The sequence below is a fragment of the Clinocottus analis genome, unplaced genomic scaffold (assembly GCF_023055335.1).
Source record: "Clinocottus analis isolate CAN_PGR_092001 unplaced genomic scaffold, fCliAna1.0.p SCAF_14, whole genome shotgun sequence".
In the NCBI taxonomy this organism is placed as follows: domain Eukaryota; kingdom Metazoa; phylum Chordata; class Actinopteri; order Perciformes; family Cottidae; genus Clinocottus; species Clinocottus analis.
The window spans coordinates 17,191,034-17,215,938 of record NW_027175865.1 but is presented as its reverse complement, the minus strand read 5'-3'; the positions used below and the strand labels follow the sequence as shown (position 1 = coordinate 17,215,938).

At 42.0% G+C, this 24,905-nt stretch overlaps 2 protein-coding genes across 4 annotated transcripts in view; both read left to right on the top strand.

Moving 5' to 3' along the window:
* LOC137784832 (major histocompatibility complex class I-related gene protein-like) overlaps nucleotides 1–24,905 on the top strand; it is an 84,210-nt gene that overhangs the window by 26,462 nt on the left and 32,843 nt on the right. For all 3 annotated transcript variants that reach the window (XM_068575778.1, XM_068575779.1, XM_068575777.1), the window contains exon 7: nucleotides 281–328. In XM_068575778.1, the coding sequence (XP_068431879.1) occupies nucleotides 281–328 (48 nt within the window). The remainder of the gene's footprint in view (nucleotides 1–280; nucleotides 329–24,905) is intronic.
* Nucleotides 10,874–16,455, top strand: LOC137784834 (major histocompatibility complex class I-related gene protein-like). The gene is made up of 4 exons (XM_068575783.1): nucleotides 10,874–10,999; nucleotides 12,548–12,814; nucleotides 13,419–13,700; nucleotides 16,086–16,455. The coding sequence occupies exons 1-4, from the start codon at nucleotides 10,945–10,947 to the stop codon at nucleotides 16,418–16,420; spliced, it is 939 nt and encodes a 312-aa protein (XP_068431884.1). The 5' UTR covers nucleotides 10,874–10,944; the 3' UTR covers nucleotides 16,421–16,455.

Below are 24,905 nucleotides of genomic sequence, written 5' to 3'. Positions count from 1 at the left end.
GTGAGGGAAGTACGGGGGAGGAGCTTACATATGATGTCATTTATACTGTCAACATTCCTACAATATTAATATATTAAAAATGAAAAAGTGTAAATGATCATAAAGTAGAAATAAAGAAAGAAAAGAATAACAAGAATAAATTCATACTGTACATACACGTATATGAGTGGTGGTCAGTGGTTCTGGTCACTGCGCAGCTGTTTAGTTTAACAGCTGCGATCGCAGCAGCACCCACAACCCTCCTGCAGCTGCCTGGATTCATTTTGCTCTGTTTTTGTAGATGTGAAGACTCCACTGAACCCTTCTCCTCCTCCGATGAGCCAATCAGGTTCATATCCATCATCCATCCATCCATCATCCATTCATTCATCCATCCATTGACGTGACTCTTCTTCTAACTATGTATTTCTTCTCTACAGGGTCTAAGTGTTCTTTAACAGTCAGTGTAAACAGCTCCAAACCACTGATGTGATGGTAACTACTTCCTGTTCCTGTCTGAAATATCACATGTACACATATTTATACACATGTTCAGAAGTTGCACACATTCACTTCTCCGTCTTAAAGGTTTGACAGCTTTCCATTTCTGACACATGAGAGACATGTCGTTACTTTTTGCTCTCTTCATTTATGAATGCTTATTTATTTTTCCAGACAGATGCGAGTGACAGCGTGAAGAGGAGGGAACTCCTCTCCTTCACAAATTGGCAACATTGAACATCATTAAACATCATTATCTACAACATTTATCAACATTTTAGAAAAACTAGTTAACAAAAAAACACTAATGTAAATTCACACACACACACACACAATACAGACATCAGTACATTTATTTTCCAGTTGTGTAAATAGTTTGCTTGTGTTTTTCACATTTTAATATCTGGTTTCTATACAGCTGAAGCAAATCATATTTTATGTCTTTAAGGGTTTTTTCTGAAAGAATGATATATTTGTAAATATCATAGTATTTAATGTTTCTAAAGTAGTCGTGTGGTGTTTGAAGCTTCTCAGCTAATCGAAGTCTTCTTGAAGTTATTGCTGCTGGTCTTTTGGGATGTTTTCCTTCTTGTTGTGTATAAATTGAATGTTGATGCTCTGGATCTCTTCTTAAAATGAAGTTACTCCGTTTCATTCTTTTTGTACTTTTGTCTTTTCAATAAATGACTAAGTCCAAACGTTTGTGTCTTGTTGTGATTCCATCTGTGACGACTCCAAATCCCTGATGACTGGTTGTGTTTTTACTGCTCTGTGTCCTGTAAACTGTGATCTTCACTTCATTGTTCACGGATCACAACGAGAAAACATTTCTAAATGATGTTTGATGTCAAAACTTTCTCCATGTAGTGACTCCAGTAGCTACTATGAATTTAATATTTAGTATTCTCCATCACCACCTGTACATAATACAAGTAAAGAGCAGGAAGAGCAACATGTTTGTGGTGATTATTCACAGATATCTGAAGGAGAGTTTTACTTTCCATATGATTTGGTTTGAGACATGTTTCTGTAAAAGCCTCTCGTGCTCTCTCCTGTACGGTTTGATGCTTCTCTCATAAGAATTTATACAGGATATTTATAGCAACAAGTCATTCAAATGATTCATGTTATATCTGGTGTGTGTGTGTGTGTGTGTGTGCGTGTGTGTGCGTGTGTGTGTGCGTGTGTGTGCGTGCGTGCGTGCGTGTGTGCGTGCTTCAGGCTGCTCGTGTGGCGCTTTTGTTTTCCACTGTAAAAACCTGTTGCACTGAAATCTGCCCGGCAACTGATGACTTGAGTTAAGACAGTCAGGAAATTCTCCAGTTGTGTTGCTGCTCCAACTCTTTCCTTCTTGCAATATGTAATGTATTATTGTGATGCTCACATACATATAGAATATTACTAATCATAGGAAATATTTTGACACTTTTTATATAAGCTACTAAAAGGCTCATCATGAAGGTCATTGGTCATTTATTATTTGTATCAATAAAATATAACGACATTATTCACTTTATGACAATACACATGAGAACATGCACAAACACATATTTACAACAACAAATCAGGTGACTATAGTTGTCATAAACATTCAGTCGTGTGCAGGTAGCTGTAGTCTGTTAATCTGGGCTGAATAAACATGTCAGAGTGTTATGAACGTGTTTGCTGGTGAAAGTGGTCATTATTGCGTTGCACCGCTGGACTCCGCTCTCTGGATTGCAGCCTTCCCTGAAGCTTTGGACCCAGGTTTATGTTGTCAGCACCCACTTCACCAGCCAAGGACGCTGGACGAGCCCGGACGAGCCCCAAAAGCAACGGCTACACATGCTAGGTAGCACTGTGGCTAGGTAGCACTGTGGATAGGTAGCACTGTGGATAGGTAGCACTGTGGATAGGCAGCACTGTGGATAGGTAGCACTGTGGCTAGGTAGCACTGTGGATAGGTAGCACTGTAGCTCGGTAGTACTGTGGATAGGTAGCACTGTGGATAGGTAGCACTGTGGATAGGCAGCACTGTGGATAGGTAGCACTGTGGCTAGGTAGCACTGTGGATAGGTAGCACTGTAGCTCGGTAGTACTGTGGATAGGTAGCACTGTGGATAGGTAGCACTGTGGATAGGTAGCACTGTGGCTAGGTAGTACTGTGGATAGGTAGCACTGTAGCTAGGTAGTACTGTGGATAGATAGCACTGTGGCTAGGTAGCACTGTGGCTAGGTAGCACTGTGGATAGGTAGCACTGTAGCTAGGTAGTACTGTAGATAGATAGCACTGTGGCTAGGGAGCGCTGTGGCTAGGTAGCACTGTGGATAGGTGGCACTGTAGCTCGGTAGTACTGTGGATAGGTAGCACTGTAGCTAGGTAGTACTGTGGATAGATAGCACTGTGGCTAGGTAGCACTGTGGCTAGGTAGCACTGTGGATAGGTAGCACTGTAGCTAGGTAGTACTGTAGATAGATAGCACTGTGGCTAGGGAGCGCTGTGGCTAGGTAGCACTGTGGATAGGTGGCACTGTAGCTAGGTAGCACTGTGGCTAGGTAGCACTGTGGCTAGGTAGCACTGTGGGTAGGTAGCACTGAAGCTAGGTAGCACTGTGGATAGGTAGCACTGTAGCTAGGTAGCACTGTGGCTAGGTAGCGCTGTGGCTCGTTAGCACCGTGTAGCCGGTAAATGCTTGGCTCAGAGCTGATTTTATTCTGAGCTGCGCGTGTAGTTACTTCCTCTCTAACAGATCCACAGCAGCGCCACAGCGCCATCTACTGACGTCATTGATTCAATTGTTTTAAGAACGTGAGAATAGTTTAATTATTTACAAGAAATGGGGGTTGGGTCTGTTTTAATATAACTAACCTGTAGTATTTCAAACCTTTCGAACTACATGTTATATATATATATATATATATATATATATATATATATATATATATATATATATATATATATATATATATATATCTGTGTGTATATATATATTATATATATTTTTTATTTTGTGTGTTTATATATAAACACACAAATATATATGTATATATGTATATATATATATATATATATATATATATATATATATATATATATATGTATATATATATATATATATATATATATATATATATATATATATACACACATATATATATATATATACATAGAAGACAATATATATATATATATATAATATTTTGTGTGTTTGGTTTGTTTATTTAGTTTATTCCATTTGGTGTCTGTAAAGTGTTGGGCGCTACTCAGACAACAAGACCAACAAGACCAACAAGGCCCAACTGCAGAGGGACATCACCCCGGTCCAAGCTCCGTGGTGAGCAGTACTCAACCCTCCAGCCAACAACCCGCTGGAACTCCCAAACTCATCAAATACCAACGGTTGGTCAGTGCCCCTCTCCTTGTACTGGATACAACGACTGGCTATTTGGCATTATAAAAGAACAATATTTTTCTGTATTTATATTTGTGAACATATGTTTTGCATTTTGAATAATGAATCCATTACATTTCATTAAGCTAACACTTTTATACAAAGCGACTTACAATAGATGCATTTAACCAAACAACAAGAATCAACCAAACAACAAGAATCAAGAGAGTACAATTTCTTCAAGAAAGTTAAACTACAAAGTATACTGAAGTGCTACTAAGATGCTACTTTCTTTTTTCTTTATTGTTGGAGGGGACAGAAGAAGGGCAGCGAGAGGCCTGAGACATTGACCAACACAGCAACCACCAGAGGTCTCTCGGCATGGCCACCCAAACAACACAAGATTAGCCGCGGACAGACACAGAGATGCACACTCACTCACTCCATCGTGGACACGGAGACAATGGAGGGATCGCATGATCCTCTTGGCGGAGGTGACAATGCTATATTGGTCAAACCGTCCTCGAGGCCCACAAACATCTGGTCAGTGAGTCTGATGGAGGGTGGTGCGTTGCTTTTCCACCAGCACGGGGTGAAAAGAGCCAAAGCGTCCATCTTTAAAGAGCTTCATGGGACTAAAGGAGGGATTTAGGCTGACGGTAAAGCCCCGCTGTGCTGACCACGAAGCAGCCAGCAGCTCAGGCCGCCAGCCTCAGTGTAAGAGACAAAGGCTGCATATCAAGTCTCTAAATGGCATCCCCGTTTCCCTCACTTGCGTCCCTTCCTTGCGTCTCAGTCCCTCCCACCAGGGATGCATGGAGAGACGCAAGGAAGCCAAGCAAGGAGAGAAGACGCGAGGAAACATGTTTTAACAGACATGACACGTCCTTTCCTCTGAAGCGTCACATGAAGCGATGTCGGTTTCTGATGACTGCAGCCGACTGACAGCTGATCACAGCTGATCAGCTGTCAGTCGGCGGAGTTGAGTCTTATTTATTCATTATTTATGTCAATATGTTTTGAAATTCTAATTGTGACGTTATAAAATAACCATACATGTTGTCAAAGTGTTTCTTCTTTCCAGCTCTCTGATTTTAATTACATACATAATAAAAGTTATTGAGAGTAACAACAGATCAAATCTTTGAAGAAAATAGTTTGTGGTACTTTTGTTATTCAGACCTACAATGAATGAACACATATTTTAACCAGATTGTAAGAGCCACAAGTGTGTTTTAGATCAATTAAAATGTCAGAAGTATTTAGAATTTAATATTTAGAATTATGCTCACGGCGGAGGAACTTTATTTTTGAATTTTATTGAAAGGTGTTTATGTTAATGACAGACGCTCACACCAGGTGTTTTAATGACGTCATAATGGCATCAGGTGGAGGGGAAAGAGCCGCATTAGGGTTGCGAGCATACAGTTTTTTACCGCGTGATCAAGGGACCGTATATTGTTTTTGAACGTTTATTATTTTGTACATTTTTGCTAAGAAATAAAAGACAAAGAAACAGAATCGAACAGTCTGATTTCATGCGCGTGCGAGAAAACTCACTGTGCCCGCTGCTCTTTAGCTGCGTGATGAAAACACAGACGGAACGCCGCTACACAGATGGTGAATAAGAAAACACTAAAATATATAACGTTTATTCTGTGATCGTCTTCACTCTGGTGTGAAACTCCAGCGATCAGTCCGCTCAGCTGCAGCGTCCAATCAGATGACAGAGGAACAGTGAGGGGGCGTGTCCAGCGTTAAAACACTTCCTGGAAGTCTGCTCTCGGGGCTCCTCGATCATGACTCCTCCGATTTCTCTCCTCGCTCCTCCGAGCCGAATAAGAGCTTTGGGACGGCCTTCAATATGGCGGCGCAGAACCACTTCCGGTTCAGTCGAGGAGCGAGGAGCGAGGAAACGACAATTTAGCGACTTGAGATGCACCCAAAGCTGTGTTGAAACGACGACGCCTTCAGAGGTGAGCGCTGCAGAGACCCAGAGAGGCGCTTCACCTGAGCCTCCAGCGCATCAACGCTGTCTGCTGACCCGCTGCGAGAATGTCTGTTTCCTTCTACTTCCTATTCAATGCTGCTCTGACAGAAACTGATTCATTGATTATTTTATGATTGGCTCTCATCTCGTTAGACTTTCAAATCCGGGAGTGAAAAATATGAAATAAATACTCACAATTGCACCTAACGTGTTGCAGACGCGCTGCAGCTTCAGAAACAAGATGTTTATTATTATAATAATAATCATGATGAAATAGTCGTTTTGTGTACAAAGCTGAATTATCCCTCAGCTTCTTTCCTTTTCTCAACAAGACCTTTTGAAATGTGTCAGAGCGTTGAAAGGAGTTGTGATGTCAGTCAAATGTCAGTTCAAATGGCGTGGTGTGTGTGAGCAGTGAAAGCAGTTAAACTGTCAGGTGAGGGTTGCCCAAGAGGAGGCGAAAAGATCCACAGATTCTTTTGAACTTAAATGCATCAGAATTTTTGAATATTTACAAATTTACAAATGATATGAAAAACATGAAAAGAGGCAGAGTATTTATGAGGAAAGTGAACATTGTTTTAAGTTTGAAAATAATGAATATGTGAGTGTCTGGAGTGAAATCCAAGGATTTGAGCATGCAGAACTGTCAAAAATGTCAAATTTGCCCATCATTGTTCTCAACATCTGTTGGGGGTAAAAGTACCTCTGGGTTTGCACAAATGCTTTTATCTCATTCTGATACTAAATGTTTCAGTGTATTGTGCATTGTTATATTCAGCCTTTCACTCCTTTGTCAGAGGTGCTTGCTGCATGTTGTATATGGTAAATGGACCTGTACGTAATGTCTACAGCACTTTTCTAGTCTTCCGGCCACTCAAAGCGCTTCCACACTACTCGTCATCATTCACCCATTCATACACTGATGGAGCCGCTCACATTCAAACACAGCCATGAACCCCGGAGACACAGTTACAGGAGCAATTTGGTGTTCAGTATCTCGCCCAAGGACGACCCAGCTCACCGCTGAGCCACAGTCGTTGTGTTGCTTGTAGTGTGACACTCATCAGTGATGGTCTCTGTCTCTGTGCTTGGTGGTTGACATTCACTGTTTCACTGGATTCACACTGTTGTGGAAGGAAAAAGTGATTTGTGTTCGTAGCGTTCTTCAAGTTCCTGACATGGTGCTGACTCAGTGCATGCTGTTGTTTCTGTGTATTACACTCTCTGTGAAACCAGTTAGAAGAAAAACTCATTTTATCTCTGAAAGTTTACAAAGATCATCCTGTCCTGGCTCATTACTGACTATTACATGTACAGGATCATATTATTATTGTTCTAAAGTGGAACTATGTTTTGATAATGAGTATTTTTAACTCAGATACAGACTCTGAATATGCTTTGGTGACATGTAGCTGTTCTATTTGTTGTGACAAATGCATTCAACTCATGTCTGACATCGATCATGTCAACAATATGAAACACTTTAAGCAATAACTGCAAAACACACTATAGCAGATTGTTCAGGACAAAAGCACAGTGTGCAACCACGGCAGCCTTTCCAGAGGTTTCACTTCCATCTCACACTCATTTCATTTGAATCCTGTAAAAAGGGAGATTAGTGGATGGGGAGTGAATGGTGGGCTCACATATTTAATAGCTGCTGTTAGTTTACATTAATATGACGTGCAACCCTGTTTCTTGACTTCCTCCACATGTGACTTGCATAATAAAGCGCATTGAACATCCATGTGTGTACAACAGTCTGACATCCATGATGAATGTGTACAGGTCCATTTACCGTCACTAGCAGTTAGTTGATTAATGTGGACATTTGACAGGTGTCCGTGTTAATAAACTGGCCCGTGTACAACCTGCCCTGCATGTGTCGGCTCAGATCTCTCCGTCTGATCTGTGTGACTCTGTATGTCTAACGGTGGAAAAAGAGTTAGTTTCGCTTCATTGAAATGAAGCATTCTGATTGGTTGAGACGAGTCCACAGGTGTACGTCATGTGTTATAATGTCCTGTACAACCTGGTTATGTTTACCAGAACGTTTTATGTAACCATTAGCTGTCATTTCAAGCTTGACAGTTACCAAACATGTTTCGTGTCAACGTTGATACTTTTGATGAGTGGTTAGCCGAAGAGGATCATTTAGGACATTATTGACGATACAGTGCTGCCTCTCGTACCTTATTGCTTAAATAAAGTGCCTGATCAGCAATAAGTGATGAGCGGTGAAACAGAGTCGCAACTCAAAATGAAGGTTAAGTTAAAACTGAAAATGAAATTGACTGAAAACTTCAAGACAAGCCATTGATAAGGACTAAAATAATGAAATAATAAACTACTCCAGATAAGGCTCCTCAGCTCGGCCACTAGATGGCGCCCTTCACCAGACCATAATGCATCAGGCCTTTGACTGGACTGTTCACTACCTTCATGTGTCCTTATGTCACCTTCATGCTCTCAAAACATACTTATGGAAGCATTACCACCTGAAGAAAAGAAAAAAGATGATTATTATTAGTATTTTTATTATTATAGAAAAGTTACAGCTGATTTGCATATTGTGTACAAATAAAATGAACAGAGTACGTGAGGAAAGCTGTGTCTGCTGCCCGTCAGGAGTACAATCCCGTCTGTGAGGTCAGAGGTCAGATGAGGACCAGAGACACATTGAACACTGTTGTTCATTGTGTGTACACACTGTACACATGCAAGCTTAGTTTGTATCAAGCAGCTCGTGACCCTCGTATCCGGACAGACAAGACCAGAGTGTTGTGTTCTTAGTCAGTACAAATACTTTACAGTCAACACATTCACCCTGCAGGTTCTTTTTTCTCCATGTGTTTACTGTCAGGGACCAAAGAGACACAACGATCCTGCAGAACACTGTCACACAACAACACACAAACGAAACCAAACGGCCTCATCAGGTGATTTCACAGAAACGCTCCAGAGGGATGTTCTGCTTCTGGCCAGCAGAGGCGCTCAAGACAACAACCAGAGAGGCCTCATGACCTGAACTCTCACAGAACCAGAGGGTTTTAATCAAGTTGCATTGTGGGCGGGTTCATTGTGACGTGTTTTTATGGGCGTATTCACTTCACTTTGCTGTATTTCAGAGCTCAGGGAAGCACGTCCAGAGCTGCTGATCTCAACAGCCCATAATATTCTGCCTGGTTTCTAGTTTCACTCAGAAGCTCAGAAGTGATGATGTTCCCAAACAAACAGACCATGCTGCTCTCTTTCTGAGTCTATCATTGTGATATTATACAGTGCACTGCTCTGAGCTGTGTCCTGTAAATAACACCAACATTAGTCTAATGTTTTCATTTTACACTCTTCACAAACGCTGTTTTGTTTTGTTGTGCCACAGTCCAGTTATGTTTTGTGTAAATGAAAATAAATGAAGAATGACTTCCTCAGTCAAGTTTTAAACAGAGAAGCTGGACGTCCATCTCAATGGTGTTTCAGAGGCTTTAGAGAGCATCTCTGAATATTTGGAAAGTAAAGATAATAAATGCCTTCACTAAATATTGGCCACAGGTGACCTTTAACCTACCAAGGTGTGAACAAGTGAAGCTGACAGGATGAAACCTGTGAGCTGTGAGCTGCGTCATGAAGCAGATCAACTAACTGGACCTGCTGCAGCAATGAAGTGCTGCTCACACACTGAAGCCTCTGAACAACTGAGGATTCACTTTTGATTCAGAAACATTTAGCTGATAATACTTATGTACTTCCACTGGAGCTGGGTGTCGAACGCAGTACTTGTATTTGTGACGGAGTGTTTTTACATCGTTTTATTGGAACTTTTACTTGTTTGTCTGAAGTTGTCGTCGCGTCAGAAACCGAATGCTGGTTTCCTTTGAGACAGTCCACTCACACGTTAGGGGAGCTGCTGCTTTTCTACAGTTTTCAGACTGTTGCTGAAAGTCATTTGGATAATATTGTATTGTAATAAAGTCTGTTATGTCATGTTTATTCTTTGCACAAGGGACAGACGATGAATAAAAGCCCTTCTCATCTCCAAGAGCAGTCAGAGTGATCGGTGTGCTGAGCATCACAAAGTTACAGGCTTCCACTCTGGAGCTGCTTTTGCATCACAGTGATGACGTCAGAGAGAAGTGAAGGAAGAGAAGAGAGTTCACAAAGGTGAAGAGAGATGATTAAAGAAGACAGATTTCACACCAGCAGCTCAGATGAAGTCTCATATTCACAATTTAAATATTCTCCTTTAGAAACACAGTCACACTAATTCATCAAAAGGGTGTCGGACCACATTAAAATAAGCAATTATTAATTCACAAGCATTATGGTTAAATACTTAGATAAAGTGTATACTCATATGATCACCTCAGTAAAGCAGTGAGAACAAAGGACGAGTGTTTAATCAAATGAACTTCCATAACCTTTAATAAAGTGCTTGATCAGCAATAAGTGATGAGCGGTGAAGTCTCAACTCAAAAGGAAAAGCAGCATCAGGAGTTCAAACATCAACAGAGGTGTTACATTTCTCTCCTTCCAGCAGTTTCCAGCGTCCACAGCTCGGAGTCACTTCAGCAGCACTCGGCCTGTCGGACAGAGATGACGTCATCTCATGTTGCGTTGGAGAAGCTCTCTGACTCTCTTCCTGCTTTGCTCCTCATCTCTTTGCCTCTCGTTCTCCTCTCAGAGACAAACTCTGAGGTAAAAGAACAACAAGAGAAGCTGATGTGTTGCTGACAGTGTGACCTTTGACCTCCCACAACATGGACGCGTGTCTGCACGTTACATGACGTCACACTACAGACCATGACAGAAGACCCGAGCAGCAGGAGGTGAACACGTGAGAATGAATGTCTCCTTCATCCCCTCACACAGGCTGAAACATCATCCTCAGCATACTTCCGCTTTGGTTCACAACCTGTGTGGCTCACTTCTACCTAGTGTTTAGTGACGTACGCGCTCAGCGTGAATTCTCATTGGCGCAGAGGTTGGAGGCTCCTCCTCCTCCTCTTCCTCCTCCTCCTCTCTCCCGCAGTTCAGTCCGGGTCCTGGAGCTGACAGGACGCGTCGCTTCTTCTCCTGGTGAACAAGCAGCAGCTCTTCCCGATGGAGACGTGGACTCTGAGTCTCCTGCTGGTGAGCCTTCACGGCGCGGCGGCGGGTGAGCGACTCCTTTGTTTCAAGTACTTTAGTGTCCGAGGAGACCGCGTTTCACCCGCTGGAGCTTCTTCTGCTGCTCTCGGTGTTTAGTGGCAGGACTTCCTCGAGACGATATGAAAAGTTATAAAGAGTCACAAAAGCGCTTCAAGCCCACGCGAGTAAACCCCGCGCGTGCAGCTCATTGTTGGTGTTTCCTCGAGGGAGTGAAGAAGGACACAAGTGCGTTGTTTCTCTCCCTCGGCGGCCTCTTTGATGTAGCCTCTACGTCATCACACCAGGTGCATGATACAGTAATAAAGTAGATGTCTGAGCTTCACGCAGTACTCATGAGTTATCTCTGCTCTTCTTCACGTCAGTGTGCACTTCCACCTGGAATATAAAGTGTTCATCACAAGTCTCTAAATTGCAGTCTCCTCGCTCCTCGACTGAACCGAAAGTGGTTCTGCGCCGCCATATTGAAGGCCGTCCCAAAGCTCTGATTCGTCTCGGAGGAGAGAAATCACATATTCTCTGACTTGATATAGATAAATATACATATTGACTGATGAGTAACAAGACATAAAGAGAAGAAATGTCAAACTAGGTTCATCAACAGGCTTCATACACAGTTTGTCCTCCAGAGGGCAGCAGTTCACTTTGAAACTTAGTTTCTATCTTCGTCACATAAAACAACAACTAATGAATGTGTATCAAGTGTTTATGTCATGTGTTCATATAAAAACACTGTCAGCTGATGTACTTCATATTTCAACTGTATTGATGTCAGTATCGGCCTCAGAAGGCCGCCTCCGTCTGGCAGTACTGTTGAAGGGTTTGATGTACTAACAGGAAGTAGATTTATTACCAGACAGATTTGCAAAAGAGTTTTGTGAGCAGTGCAGAATTATTAAGTCATAAATATGAGGAACATGCATTCAGACGCAGAGGACAGCGGACGAGTATCTGATGGACAAAAGTCCCAGACACCTGCAGAGCGTTTACTCTGCTGAGACGTTCAAACATGTTTATTCTTCTTGGATTCTCTTCATCCAACTGATATTGAAGGAAACTCTCATAAATATGAGGATAAGATAAGAGATTTGGAGTTCAACTTCAACACAGAAGAACACGAGGAACGTTATGTCAGGAAGTAGAACATGTTTAATCTGATGAATATATGAAATATCACATGAATCACAGGCAGCGTTTGTTTTGCTTCAGAGGTTTGTGATTTCAGACTTCAAACTAACCTGATGATGACGAGTGTAAACTGCTGATGAAGCATCCTGAAGACGATGAGACAAAACCAGATGAAACATCTTTCTATCGATTCAACATCTCAATCTGTGACTCGTTTGATATTTTCATTGCAGAATATAAAGTTTTCAAGTCAGAATCATCAGAGATGAAAGTATTCATGTGTTTCTGTGTTTGTTGAGTGCACAGCAGATGTTGTGCAGACGTCTTGAATGTTCTTCTTGATTCTGTGTTCAGGAAAACAACTTTGTTCAGAGATTTATTAAAGTGTGATATCAAAAGTGAAATCAATGATGTTGACTTTCTGTTCCAGTGATTCACTCTCTGAAGTACTTCGACACTGCGTCCTCTGGACTTACAAACTTCCCAGAGTTTGTGTCTGTTGGGATGGTTGATGAACTTCAGATAGTTCACTATGACAGCAACACCAGGAGAGCAGAACCCAAACAGGACTGGATGATCAGATTCACAGAAGAGGATCCTAAGTACTGGAAGAGACAGACTGAGATCTCTTTGGGCAACCAGCAGGTCAGCAAAGTCAACATTGAAGAAACAAAGCAGCGCTTCAACAAAACTGGAGGTTTGTTTATGATTCACACATTTTGTTTATATTGTCTTCCTGTATTTAAGTAAACAGATAACACACACACACACACACACACACACACACACACACACACACACACACACACACACACACACACACAGAGAGAGATGTTCTTTTCTCTGTTTCATATCATTTCATATTAAATATTGTTCAGTGTTGATGAGACTAAAGAATATTTCACCTCATCCTCTCAGAACCTGACGCCATCTTTCTCTATTTCTTTTTTTACATTTTACAGCGTAAACAATTTAATGATTGATGGATAAAATCATTTCATAATCAATAATTACAACAATCATAAGTTATATCCATGAATATACATATATAAAAACTACAGATTAGATCAGATTACCTTCATGTGACTAATATATTTTAATTAATATTTCATATTAAAAAAAAGGTTTTATCAATAAACATGTTAATCTCTCTCTCTCTCTCTCTCTCTCTCTCTCTCTCTCTCTCTCTCTCTCTCTCTCTCTTTCATGTGTCTCCTCCTCTCTCTTTCTCTCTCTCTCTCTCTCTCTCTCTCTCTCTCTCTCTCTCTCTCTCTCTCTCTCTCTCTCTCTCTCTCTCGCAGGTGTTCACATTGTCCAGAGGATGGTTGGCTGTGAATGGGATGATGAGACCAATGAGGTGGTCGGGGGTTTTTATCAGTTTGGTTTTGATGGAGAAGACTTCATATCCTTTGACATGAAGACAGGGACATGGATCGCTCCAAAACGACAAGCTTTCTTCACCAAACACAAGTTGGATCACAACAAAGCCTGGAGAGCACAGACAACTCACTACCTGACTCAGATCTGTCCTGAGTGGCTGAAGAAGTATGTGAAGTACAGGAGCAGCTCTCTGATGAGAACAGGTAGAGTCACATGACCTGATGTCTCTTCATGGACACGATGCTCATGACCCTTCTCTTGTTGCTGAGCAACAGTCTCATGCAGAGACCCACTGAGTCTCTCACATGTCTCCTCCTTCCTCTCTCTGTCTCCTTCTGTCCTTCACCACGTCTCCTCCCACCCTTCCTCCTCCACACTCATCACTACTCCATCATCTCTCTCTCTTTGTCTTTGATCTCTCTCTCTCTCTCTCTCTCTCTCTCTCTCTCTCTCTCTCTTCTCTCTCTCTCTCTCTCTCTCTCTCTCTCTCTCTCTCTCTCTCTTCACTCTGTCTCTCTCACTCCCTGTCTTCCTCTCTTTTCTGATCCCTCTCATCACCTCTTCACATGTCTGTTTATCTCCTTTGTCTCACACTTCTTTTTTCAGTTGCACACTTTAAAAACATTTATTTGCATTGCATACATTAATTAATATACAGTCGTCCCTTGTATATCGCGGTTCACTTTTCGCGGACTCGCTGTTTCACGGATTTTTTTTGTTTGTTGCTTCTTTTTTTTTACATCGTACGTTATGAACGTGCATTGTGTTGTGCGCCCTCATTGAGCTGAGGGGCTGTACTGTACATCTTGTGATCAGTCTCCTCGTGCAGCGTCTCCTGCACAGGACACAATAGGTCACGATGAAAAGTCAGCGCAGCGGCTCCGGGACAAAGAGGTCAGAGGACCTCGTAGATTGATCATTAAAATGAAATCTTAATTTTAAACTTTGAGAGTGTTTAAATAAGTGAGAAAATGTTAATGCCTGTCTGAGAAAAGTGTATAAAAGTGTGCCGTTAGGGGTTTTAGGGCCTTAAAACATTTCTAATAGTAAAAAAAAATAAAGCTCACTACTTCGCGGATTTCATCTGTCGCGGGTTGTTTTTGGAACGAATCCCCCGAGATAAACGAGGGACCACTGTAAATATATGTTTTACTCAGGCGTCTAAACTACATGACATCAAAATGAGTGATAACATTAATACACAGTTGGTGTCCCTCTTATGAACCGGCTGCAGACCTCGCTGTGTGTTAAAACCCTGCAGTGGCGAAGCAGAGACGACTCAAAACTTTTCAAACTGTTAATCATGCAAAAGTCTTCTGGGATAGAAAGCTGAAGCTGAGGGGACTATTTGGTGGTCATTTCAACATCAGGAGCATTGCTGCAAAGAGCAATCAGCTAACTCATCTTCTCTCTGACTCAAATCTAGACTGAAACGTGGTTAAAACCAACAACTCCCGTGAGTGTGTTCACGGTGCCTGGATGTCAATGTTTTAGGCGCAATAGAACTGAGGGGAGGGGAGGCTAGTGAGAGGCAGGTGGTAGGTGAGCATGAAGATGAGGAAGTTGTGGAGGATGGTGGTCTGGCAGGGAGCGAGGTGGACATGGACGAAGAGGAGGAAGGGTTCAAAGCCCGCCAGCTGAAGAGGAAGTGTAGGGGGGATGCTGGGAGCTCGCAGGCCAAGAAGGAAGCAGGGGGCTCCGAGGAAGAGAGAGAAGAGTCTGAGTCCAGTCAGGAAGAGGACTCTGATGATGTTAGTTCCTCTGGGTCCGAGGTGAGAAGCCGTGATGGCAGGAGGACCTACAGCCTGGAAAGGATTCAGAAGTTCCTCAGAGACACCAAAAACATGAGGCAAGTGAAGCTGGAGGACCATTTCTCCGATAAAGATAAGTTGTGGGAATCTGCTCGAGTCATCATGCGCAAAAAAGCAAAGAAGGCTTCACTAAACTGGAGCGTTCCAGAGTCAAGACGCTGATAGTGAGGACCATGGAGGAGGAGAAGGGAGGAGGTGAAGGGAGGAGGTGAAGGGAGGAGGTGAAGGGAGGAGGAGGAGGGATGAGGAGGGAGGAGGGAGGAGGAGGGAGGAGGAGGGAGGAGGAGGAGGAGGAGGAGGAGGAGGAGGAGGAGGAGGGAGGAGGAGGGAGGAGGGAGGAGGAGGAGGAGGAGGAGGAGGAGGAGGAGGGAGGGGAGGAGGAGGAGGAAGAGGCTCCTGACTCTACGGATCCTTTTCCGGATCAGGATGAATACTGAAGCTGGACGGGGCCTCAGAGCCGCTGTTGAGGGGACGGAGCGCAGACTCATGGACCTCCACACGGCGGACGGGACAAGAACACAACATGTGTAAAAGTGCACAACAACATTTTTTAGTTTTTTTTGTGTGTTTCTGTTTGTTTGTTGATTGATTTGTTTAGTTTTGTCATAACTAGGATGTTCAGTTTGTTTTAAGTAAAATAAAGGGTTCTAAAAATCTCTCTCTCTCTCTCTCTCTCTCTCTCTCTCTCTCTCTCTCTCTCTCTCTCTCTCTCTCTCTCTCTCTCTCTCTCTCTCTCTCTCTCTCTCTCTCTCTCTCTCTCTCTCTCTCTCTCTCCAGAGCTTCCCTTGGTGTCTCTCCTCCAGAAGTCTCCCTCCTCTCCAGTCTGCTGCCACGCTACAGGCTTCTACCCGGACAGAGCCTCACTGTTCTGGAGGAAAGATGGAGAGGAGCTCCACGAGGACGTGGACCACGGAGAGATCCTCCACAACCACGATGGAACCTTCCAGATGAGCGTCGACCTGAAACTCTCCTCCGTCCCGGCTGAAGACTGGAGGAGGTACGAGTGTGTGTTTCAGCTGTCTGGTGTGGAGAAGGACATCGTCACCAGACTGGATGAAGCTGTGATCAGGACCAACGCAGGTGAGACTGAGACCAGGAGGGATGAAGGCTAACACGTGTTCTGTGAGTGAGAAGCTTTTAGTTTGTGTTGAATACCACTTTGTTCTTGTGTTGTGTGGTTTCAGCTGATGGACGCCCCAAAAAATAAAGTCTATATCTCTCTGTCTTATATTTTCTTTATGTCCGGTATCCTCCTCCACATGTTTACTGGAATTTAGTCTTATTTCTTCCTGGTTTATACTTTTCTAAACTCAAGTGCACGTTGGTTTCGTTCATTTTGAAAAAGGTTGTTTGTGGTTTCTTTATTTTCACATGAATATTTCTGCAGTTATCACAAATGAAACGATGACATTTTGTGCAAAGTGATTCACTGCCTCATCTTTAGTTTTGTTCTTCATCTCAACAGCGAAGCTCAATGACATGACCACCATCATCATCATCATCATCGCTGCAGTGGTCGTTCTCATCCTCGCTGTGGGCGGATTCATGTGTTACAAAAAGTGGAAAGGTGAGAAACTCAAGAATTTCCAGGTTTGACGTTTCCTGTTCTTCTTTGATTTGAGCCTTTGACTTCCTGCTTATCAGGTTGCAAAGTGAAAGCAGCTTCAGGTCACTTTCACAGTCTGAAGCGAGCAGCAGGAAGAAGCTTAAAGCTCAGAGCCGCAGTGTGACGGTCATGTGACAGGACCATCGTGATCCAACAGAGAACTGCTGGAGCGCTCCAGTTAAATCACTACGGGAGGAGGGATTTAACCATCCTGACATCTCTCACTCTTTTCTTTAGTCTCTCCTGTGTGTTGAAGGTGATCAGCGTTCAGCTCCTATTCACCAAAGTGAGAAGCACCCAGCAGTTTGGGCGTCTGGCTTTGGGGCCACAGACCTCTGCTGTTGTAGTCACCAGGTCCTCTGATCATCCTGCAGCTCTCTGCTGCTTTACTGCGTCTGTGTTGGTGAAGACGAGCTGCCTGAACTCACCACACTGTTACTGCTGAAGAGTTTCTTTAATGCAGCAGCCAACAGCCACCAGACTCAGTGCTCAATGATGTCAGAGAGAAGCTCGAGAACAATAAATAAAGACTACACAGACTGTTAAAGGTTGCTTTGTTACCAATGTAAGGGAGTCAGATTTAGTGGAGAAAAGATATTCTGAATAAACTGTGACGTCTGAAAGTCTTTTCTTTTTATTTCAGATAAAGATCCTCAAACGAGTAAGTAGAAGTGTTTTTATTGATTTAAACTGTAATACTTTGACTAGATGCTCATATGCAGAGTGCTTTACAATGACTCGTACTTCATCACTCAAACTGAAATGATCAGAGTTTTTCTCACTAATATGAAGTGAAGGAAGTACGGGGGAGGAGCTTATATATGATGTCATTTATACTGTCGTCATTCCTACAATATTAATATATTAAAAATGAAAAAGTGTAAATGATCATAAAGTAGAAAGAAAGAAAGAAAAGAATAACAAAAATAAACTCATACTGTACATACACGTATATGAGTGGTGGTCAGTGGTTCTGGTCACTGCGCAGCTGTTTAGTTTAACAGCTGTCATCGCAGCAGCACCCACAACCCTCCTGGAGCTGCCTGGATTCATTTTGCTCTGTTTTTGTAGATGTGAAGACTCCACTGAACCCTCCTCCTCCTCCGATGAGCAAATCAGGTTCATATCCATCATCCATCCATCATCCATCCATCCATCATCCATCCATTGACGTGACTCTTCTTCTAACTATGTATTTCTTCTCTTCAGGGTCTGACTCTTCTTTAACAGACAGTGTAAACAGCTCCAAACCACTGATGTTATGGTAACTACTTCCTGTTCCTGTCTGAAATATCACATGTATACATATTTATACACATGTTCAGAAGTTACACACATTCACTTCTCCGTCTTAAAGGTTTGACAGCTTTTCATTTCTGACACATGAGAGACATGTCGTTACTTTTTGCTCTCTTCATTTATGAATGCTTATTTATTTTTCCAGACAGATGCGAGTGACAGCGTGAAGAGGAGGGAACTCCTCTCCTTCACAAATTGGCAACATTAAACATCATTATCTACAACATTTATCAACAATCTGTCATCCAAACATAAAGAAAAGGGGCCACCTCACCACCAACATGAAGATGAAATATGACTTATGTTTCTGTGGCAAAAGGCAGCCATACAATGAGGCTTTAAAGCTGCATTAACACACAATATGATGCAAGAAGCAGGCTGCTGGAGGACAAAGAAAACACATTTAGAAAAACTAGTTCACAAAAAAACACTAATGTAAATTCTCACACACACACACACACACACACACAATACAGACATCAGTACATTTATTTTCCAGTTGTGTAAATAGTTTGCTTGTGTTTTTCACATTTTAATATCTGGTTTCCGTACAGCTGAAGCAAATCATATTTTATGTCTTTAAGGGTTTTTTCTGAAAGAATGATATATTTGTAAATATCATAGTATTTAATGTTTCTAAAGTAGTCGTGTGGTGTTTGAAGCTTCTCAGCTAATAGAAGTCTTCTTGAAGATATTGCTGCTGGTGTTTTGGGTTGTTTTCCTTCTTGTTGTGTATAAATTGAATGTTGACGCTCTGGATCTCTTCTTAAAATGAAGTTACTCCGTTTCATTCTTTTTGTACTTTTGTCTTTTCAATAAATGACCATGAGTCCAAACATTTGTGTCTTGTTGTGATTCCATCTGTGACGACTCCAAATCCCTGATGACTGGTTGTGTTTTTACTGCTCTGTGTCCTGTAAACTGTGATCTTCACTTCATTGTTCACGGATCACAAAGACAGAACATTTCTAAATGATGTTTGATGTCAAAACTTTCTCCATGTAGTGACTCCAGTAGCTACTATGAATTTAATATTTAGTATTCTCCATCACCACCTGTACATAATACAAGTAAAGAGCAGGAAGAGCAACATGTTTGTGGTGATTATTCACAGATATCTGAAGGAGAGTTTTACTTTCCATATGATTTGGTTTGAGACATGTTTCTGTAAAAGCCTCTCGTGCTCTCTCCTGTATGGTTTGATGCTTCTCTCATAAGAATTTATACAGGATATTTATAGCAACAAGTCATTCAAATGATTCATGTTATATCTGGGGTGTGTGTGTGTGTGTGTGTGTGTGTGTGTGTGTGTGTGTGTGTGTGTGTGTGTGTGTGTGTGTGTGTGTGTGTGCGCGTGCTTCAGGCTGCTCGTGTGGCGCTTTTGTTTTCCACTGTAAAAACCTGTTGCACTGAAATCTGCCCGGCAACTGATGACTTGAGTTAAGACAGTCAGGAAATTCTCCAGTTGTGTTGCTGCTCCAACTCTTTCCTTCTTGCAATATGTAATGTATTATTGTGATGCTCACATACATATAGAATATTACTAATCATAGGAAATATTTTGACACTTTTTATATAAGCTACTAAAAGGCTCATCATGAAGGTCATTGGTCATTTATTATTTGTATCAATAAAATATAACGACATTATTCACTTTATGACAATACACATGAGAACATGCACAAACACATATTTACAACAACAAATCAGGTGACTATAGTTGTCATAAACATTCAGTCGTGTGCAGGTAGCTGTAGTCTGTTAATCTGGGCTGAATAAACATGTCAGAGTGTTATGAACGTGTTTGCTGGTGAAAGTGGTCATTATTGCGTTGCACCGCTGGACTCCGCTCTCTGGATTGCAGCCTTCCCTGAAGCTTTGGACCCAGGTTTATGTTGTCAGCACCCACTTCACCAGCCAAGGACGCTGGACGAGCCCGGACGAGCCCCAAAAGCAACGGCTACACATGCTAGGTAGCACTGTGGATAGGTAGCACTGTGGATAGGTAGCACTGTGGATAGGCAGCACTGTGGCTAGGTAGCACTGTGGCTAGGTAGCACTGTGGATAGGTAGCACTGTAGCTCGGTAGTACTGTGGATAGGTAGCACTGTGGATAGGTAGCACTGTGGATAGGTAGCACTGTGGCTAGGTTGCACTGTGGATAGGTAGCACTGTAGCTAGGTAGTACTGTGGATAGATAGCACTGTGGCTAGGTAGCACTGTGGATAGGTAGCACTGTAGCTAGGTAGTACTGTAGATAGATAGCACTGTGGCTAGGGAGCGCTGTGGCTAGGTAGCACTGTGGATAGGTGGCACTGTAGCTAGGTAGCACTGTGGCTAGGTAGCACTGTGGCTAGGTAGCACTGTGGGTAGGTAGCACTGAAGCTAGGTAGCACTGTGGATAGGTAGCACTGTAGCTAGGTAGCACTGTAGCTAGGTAGCACTGTGGCTAGGTAGCGCTGTGGCTCGGTAGCACCGTGTAGCCGGTAAATGCTTGGCTCAGAGCTGATTTTATTCTGAGCTGCGCGTGTAGTTACTTCCTCTCTAACAGATCCACAGCAGCGCCACAGCGCCATCTACTGACGTCATTGATTCAATTGTTTTAAGAACGTGAGAATAGTTTAATTATTTACAAGAAATGGGGGTTGGGTCTGTTTTAATATAACTAACCTGTAGTATTTCAAACCTTTCGAACTACATGTTTTTATATATATATATATATATATATATATATATATATATATATATATATATATATATATATATCTGTGTGTATATATATATTATATATTTTTTTTATTTTGTGTGTTTATATATAAACACACAAATATATATGTATATATGTATATATATATATATATATATATATATATATATATATATGTATATATGTATATATATATATATATATATATATATATATATATATATATATATATATACACACATATATATATATACATAGAAGACAATATATATATATATATAATATTTTGTGTGTTTGGTTTGTTTATTTAGTTTATTCCATTTGGTGTCTGTAAAGTGTTGGGCGCTACTCAGACAACAAGACCAACAAGACCAACAAGGCCCAACTGCAGAGGGACATCACCCCGGTCCAAGCTCCGTGGTGAGCAGTACTCAACCCTCCAGCCAACAACCCGCTGGAACTCCCAAACTCATCAAATACCAACGGTTGGTCAGTGCCCCTCTCCTTGTACTGGATACAACAACTGGCTATTTGGCATTATAAAAGAACAATATTTTTCTGTATTTATATTTGTGAACATATGTTTTGCATTTTGAATAATGAATCCATTACATTTCATTAAGCTAACACTTTTATACAAAGCGACTTACAATAGATGCATTTAACCAAACAACAAGAATCAACCAAACAACAAGAATCAACCAAACAACAAGAATCAAGAAAGTACAATTTCTTCAAGAAAGTTAAACTACAAAGTATACTGAAGTGCTACTAAGATGCTACTTTCTTTTTTCTTTATTGTTGGAGGGGACAGAAGAAGGGCAGCGAGAGGCCTGAGACATTGACCAACACAGCAACCACCAGAGGTCTCTCAGCATGGCCACCCAAACAACACAAGATTAGCCGCGGACAGACACAGAGATGCACACTCACTCACTCCATCGTGGACACGGAGACAATGGAGGGATCGCATGATCCTCTTGGCGGAGGTGACAATGCTATATTGGTCAAACCGTCCTCGAGGCCCACAAACATCTGGTCAGTGAGTCTGATGGAGGGTGGTGCGTTGCTTTTCCACCAGCACGGGGTGAAAAGAGCCAAAGCGTCCAGCTTTAAAGAGCTTCATGGGACTAAAGGAGGGATTTAGGCTGACGGTAAAGCCCCGCTGTGCTGACCACGAAGCAGCCAGCAGCTCAGGCCGCCAGCCTCAGTGTAAGAGACAAAGGCTGCATATCAAGTCTCTAAATGGCATCCCCGTTTCCCTCACTTGCGTCCCTTCCTTGCGTCTCAGTCCCTCCCACCAGGGATGCATGGAGAGACGCAAGGAAGCCAAGCAAGGAGAGAAGACGCGAGGAAACATGTTTTAACAGACATGACACGTCCTTTCCTCTGAAGCGTCACATGAAGCGATGTCGGTTTCTGATGACTGCAGCCGACTGACAGCTGATCACAGCTGATCAGCTGTCAGTCGGCGGAGTTGAGTCTTATTTATTCATTATTTATGTCAATATGTTTTGAAATTCTAATTGTGACGTTATAAAATAACCATACATGTTGTCAAAGTGTTTCTTCTTTCCAGCTCTCTGATTTTAATTACATACATAATAAAAGTTATTGAGAGTAACAACAGATCAAATCTTTGAAGAAAATAGTTTGTGGTACTTTTGTTATTCAGACCTACAATGAATGAACACATATTTTAACCAGATTGTAAGAGCCACAAGTGTGTTTTAGATCAATTAAAATGTCAGAAGTATTTAGAATTTAATATTTAGAATTATGCTCACGGCGGAGGAACTTTATTTTTGAATTTTATTGAAAGGTGTTTATGTTAATGACAGACGCTCGCACCAGGTGTTTTAATGACGTCATAATGGCATCAGGTGGAGGGGAAAGAGCCGCATTAGGGTTGCGAGCATACAGTTTTTTACCGCGTGATCAAGGGACCGTATATTGTTTTTGAACGTTTATTATTTTGTACATTTTTGCTAAGAAATAAAAGACAAAGAAACAGAATCGAACGGTCTGATTTCATGCGCGTGCGAGAAAACTCACTGTGCCCGCTGCTCTTTAGCTGCGTTATGAAAACACAGACGGAACGCCGCTACACAGATGGTGAATAAGAAAACACTAAAATATATAACGTTTATTCTGTGATCGTCTTCACTCTGGTGTGAAACTCCAGCGATCAGTCCGCTCAGCTGCAGCGTCCAATCAGATGACAGAGGAACAGTGAGGGGGCGTGTCCAGCGTTAAAACACTTCCTGGAAGTCTGCTCTCGGGGCTCCTCGATCATGACTCCTCCGATTTCCCTCCTCGCTCCTCCGAGCCGAATAAGAGCTTTGGGACGGCCTTCAATATGGCGGCGCAGAACCACTTCCGGTTCAGTCGAGGAGCGAGGAGCGAGGAAACGACAATTTAGCGACTTGAGATGCACCCAAAGCTGTGTTGAAACGACGACGCCTTCAGAGGTGAGCGCTGCAGAGACCCAGAGAGGCGCTTCACCTGAGCCTCCAGCGCATCAACGCTGTCTGCTGACCCGCTGCGAGAATGTCTGTTTCCTTCTACTTCCTATTCAATGCTGCTCTGACAGAAACTGATTCATTGATTATTTTATGATTGGCTCTCATCTCGTGAGACTTTCAAATCCGGGAGTGAAAAATATGAAATAAATACTCACAATTGCACCTAACGTGTTGCAGACGCGCTGCAGCTTCAGAAACAAGATGTTTATTATTATAATAATAATCATGATGAAATAGTCATTTTGTGTACAAGGCTGAATTATCCCTCAGCTTCTTTCCTTTTCTCAACAAGACCTTTTGAAATGTGTCAGAGCGTTGAAAGGAGTTGTGATGTCAGTCAAATGTCAGTTCAAATGGCGTGGTGTGTGTGAGCAGTGAAAGCAGTTAAACTGTCAGGTGAGGGTTGCCCAAGAGGAGGCGAAAAGATCCACAGATTCTTTTGAACTTAAATGCATCAGAATTTTTGAATATTTACAAATTTACAAATGATATGAAAAACATGAAAAGAGGCAGAGCATTTATGAGGAAAGTGAACATTGTTTTAAGTTTGAAAATAATGAATATGTGAGTGTCTGGAGTGAAATGCAAGGATTTGAGCATGCAGAACTGTCAAAAATGTCAAATTTGCCCATCATTGCTCTCAACATCTGTTGGGGGTAAAAGTACCTCTGGGTTTGCACAAATGCTTTTATCTCATTGTGATACTAAATGTTTCAGTGTATTGTGCATTGTTATATTCAGCCTTTCACTCCTTTGTCAGAGGTGCTTGCTGCATGTTGTATATGGTAAATGGACCTGTACGTAACGTCTACAGCACTTTTCTAGTCTTCCGGCCACTCGAAGCGCTTCCACACTACTCGTCATCATTCACCCATTCATACACTGATGGAGCCGCTCACATTCAAACACAGCCATGAACCCCGGAGACACAGTTACAGGAGCAATTTGGTGTTCAGTATCTCGCCCAAGGACGACCCAGCTCACCGCTGAGCCACAGTCGTTGTGTTGCTTGTAGTGTGACTCATCAGTGATGGTCTCTGTCTCTGTGCTTGGTGGTTGACATTCACTGTTTCACTGGATTCACACTGTTGTGGAAGGAAAAAGTGATTTGTGTTCGTAGCGTTCTTCAAGTTCCTGACATGGTGCTGACTCAGTGCATGCTGTTGTTTCTGTGTATTACACTCTCTGTGAAACCAGTTAGAAGAAAAACTCATTTTATCTCTGAAAGTTTACAAAGATCATCCTGTCCTGGCTCATTACTGACTATTACATGTACAGGATCATATTATTATTGTTCTAAAGTGGAACTATGTTTTGATAATGAGTATTTTTAACTCAGATACAGACTCTGAATATGCTTTGGTGACATGTAGCTGTTCTATTTGTTATGACAAATACATTCAACTCATGTCTGACATCGATCATGTCAACAATATGAAACACTTTAAGCAATAACTGCA

Excerpts from the sequence above, each read along its gene's own strand:
- LOC137784834 (XM_068575783.1), top strand. The coding sequence starts at position 10,945 with ATGGAGACGTGGACTCTGAGTCTCCTGCTGGTGAGCCTTCACGGCGCG. Across the intron at positions 12,815-13,418 it reads GCGCTTCAACAAAACTGGAG|GTGTTCACATTGTCCAGAGG; the intron begins GTTTGTTTATGA and ends TCTCTCTCGCAG. Across the intron at positions 13,701-16,085 it reads CAGCTCTCTGATGAGAACAG|AGCTTCCCTTGGTGTCTCTC; the intron begins GTAGAGTCACAT and ends CTCTCTCTCCAG.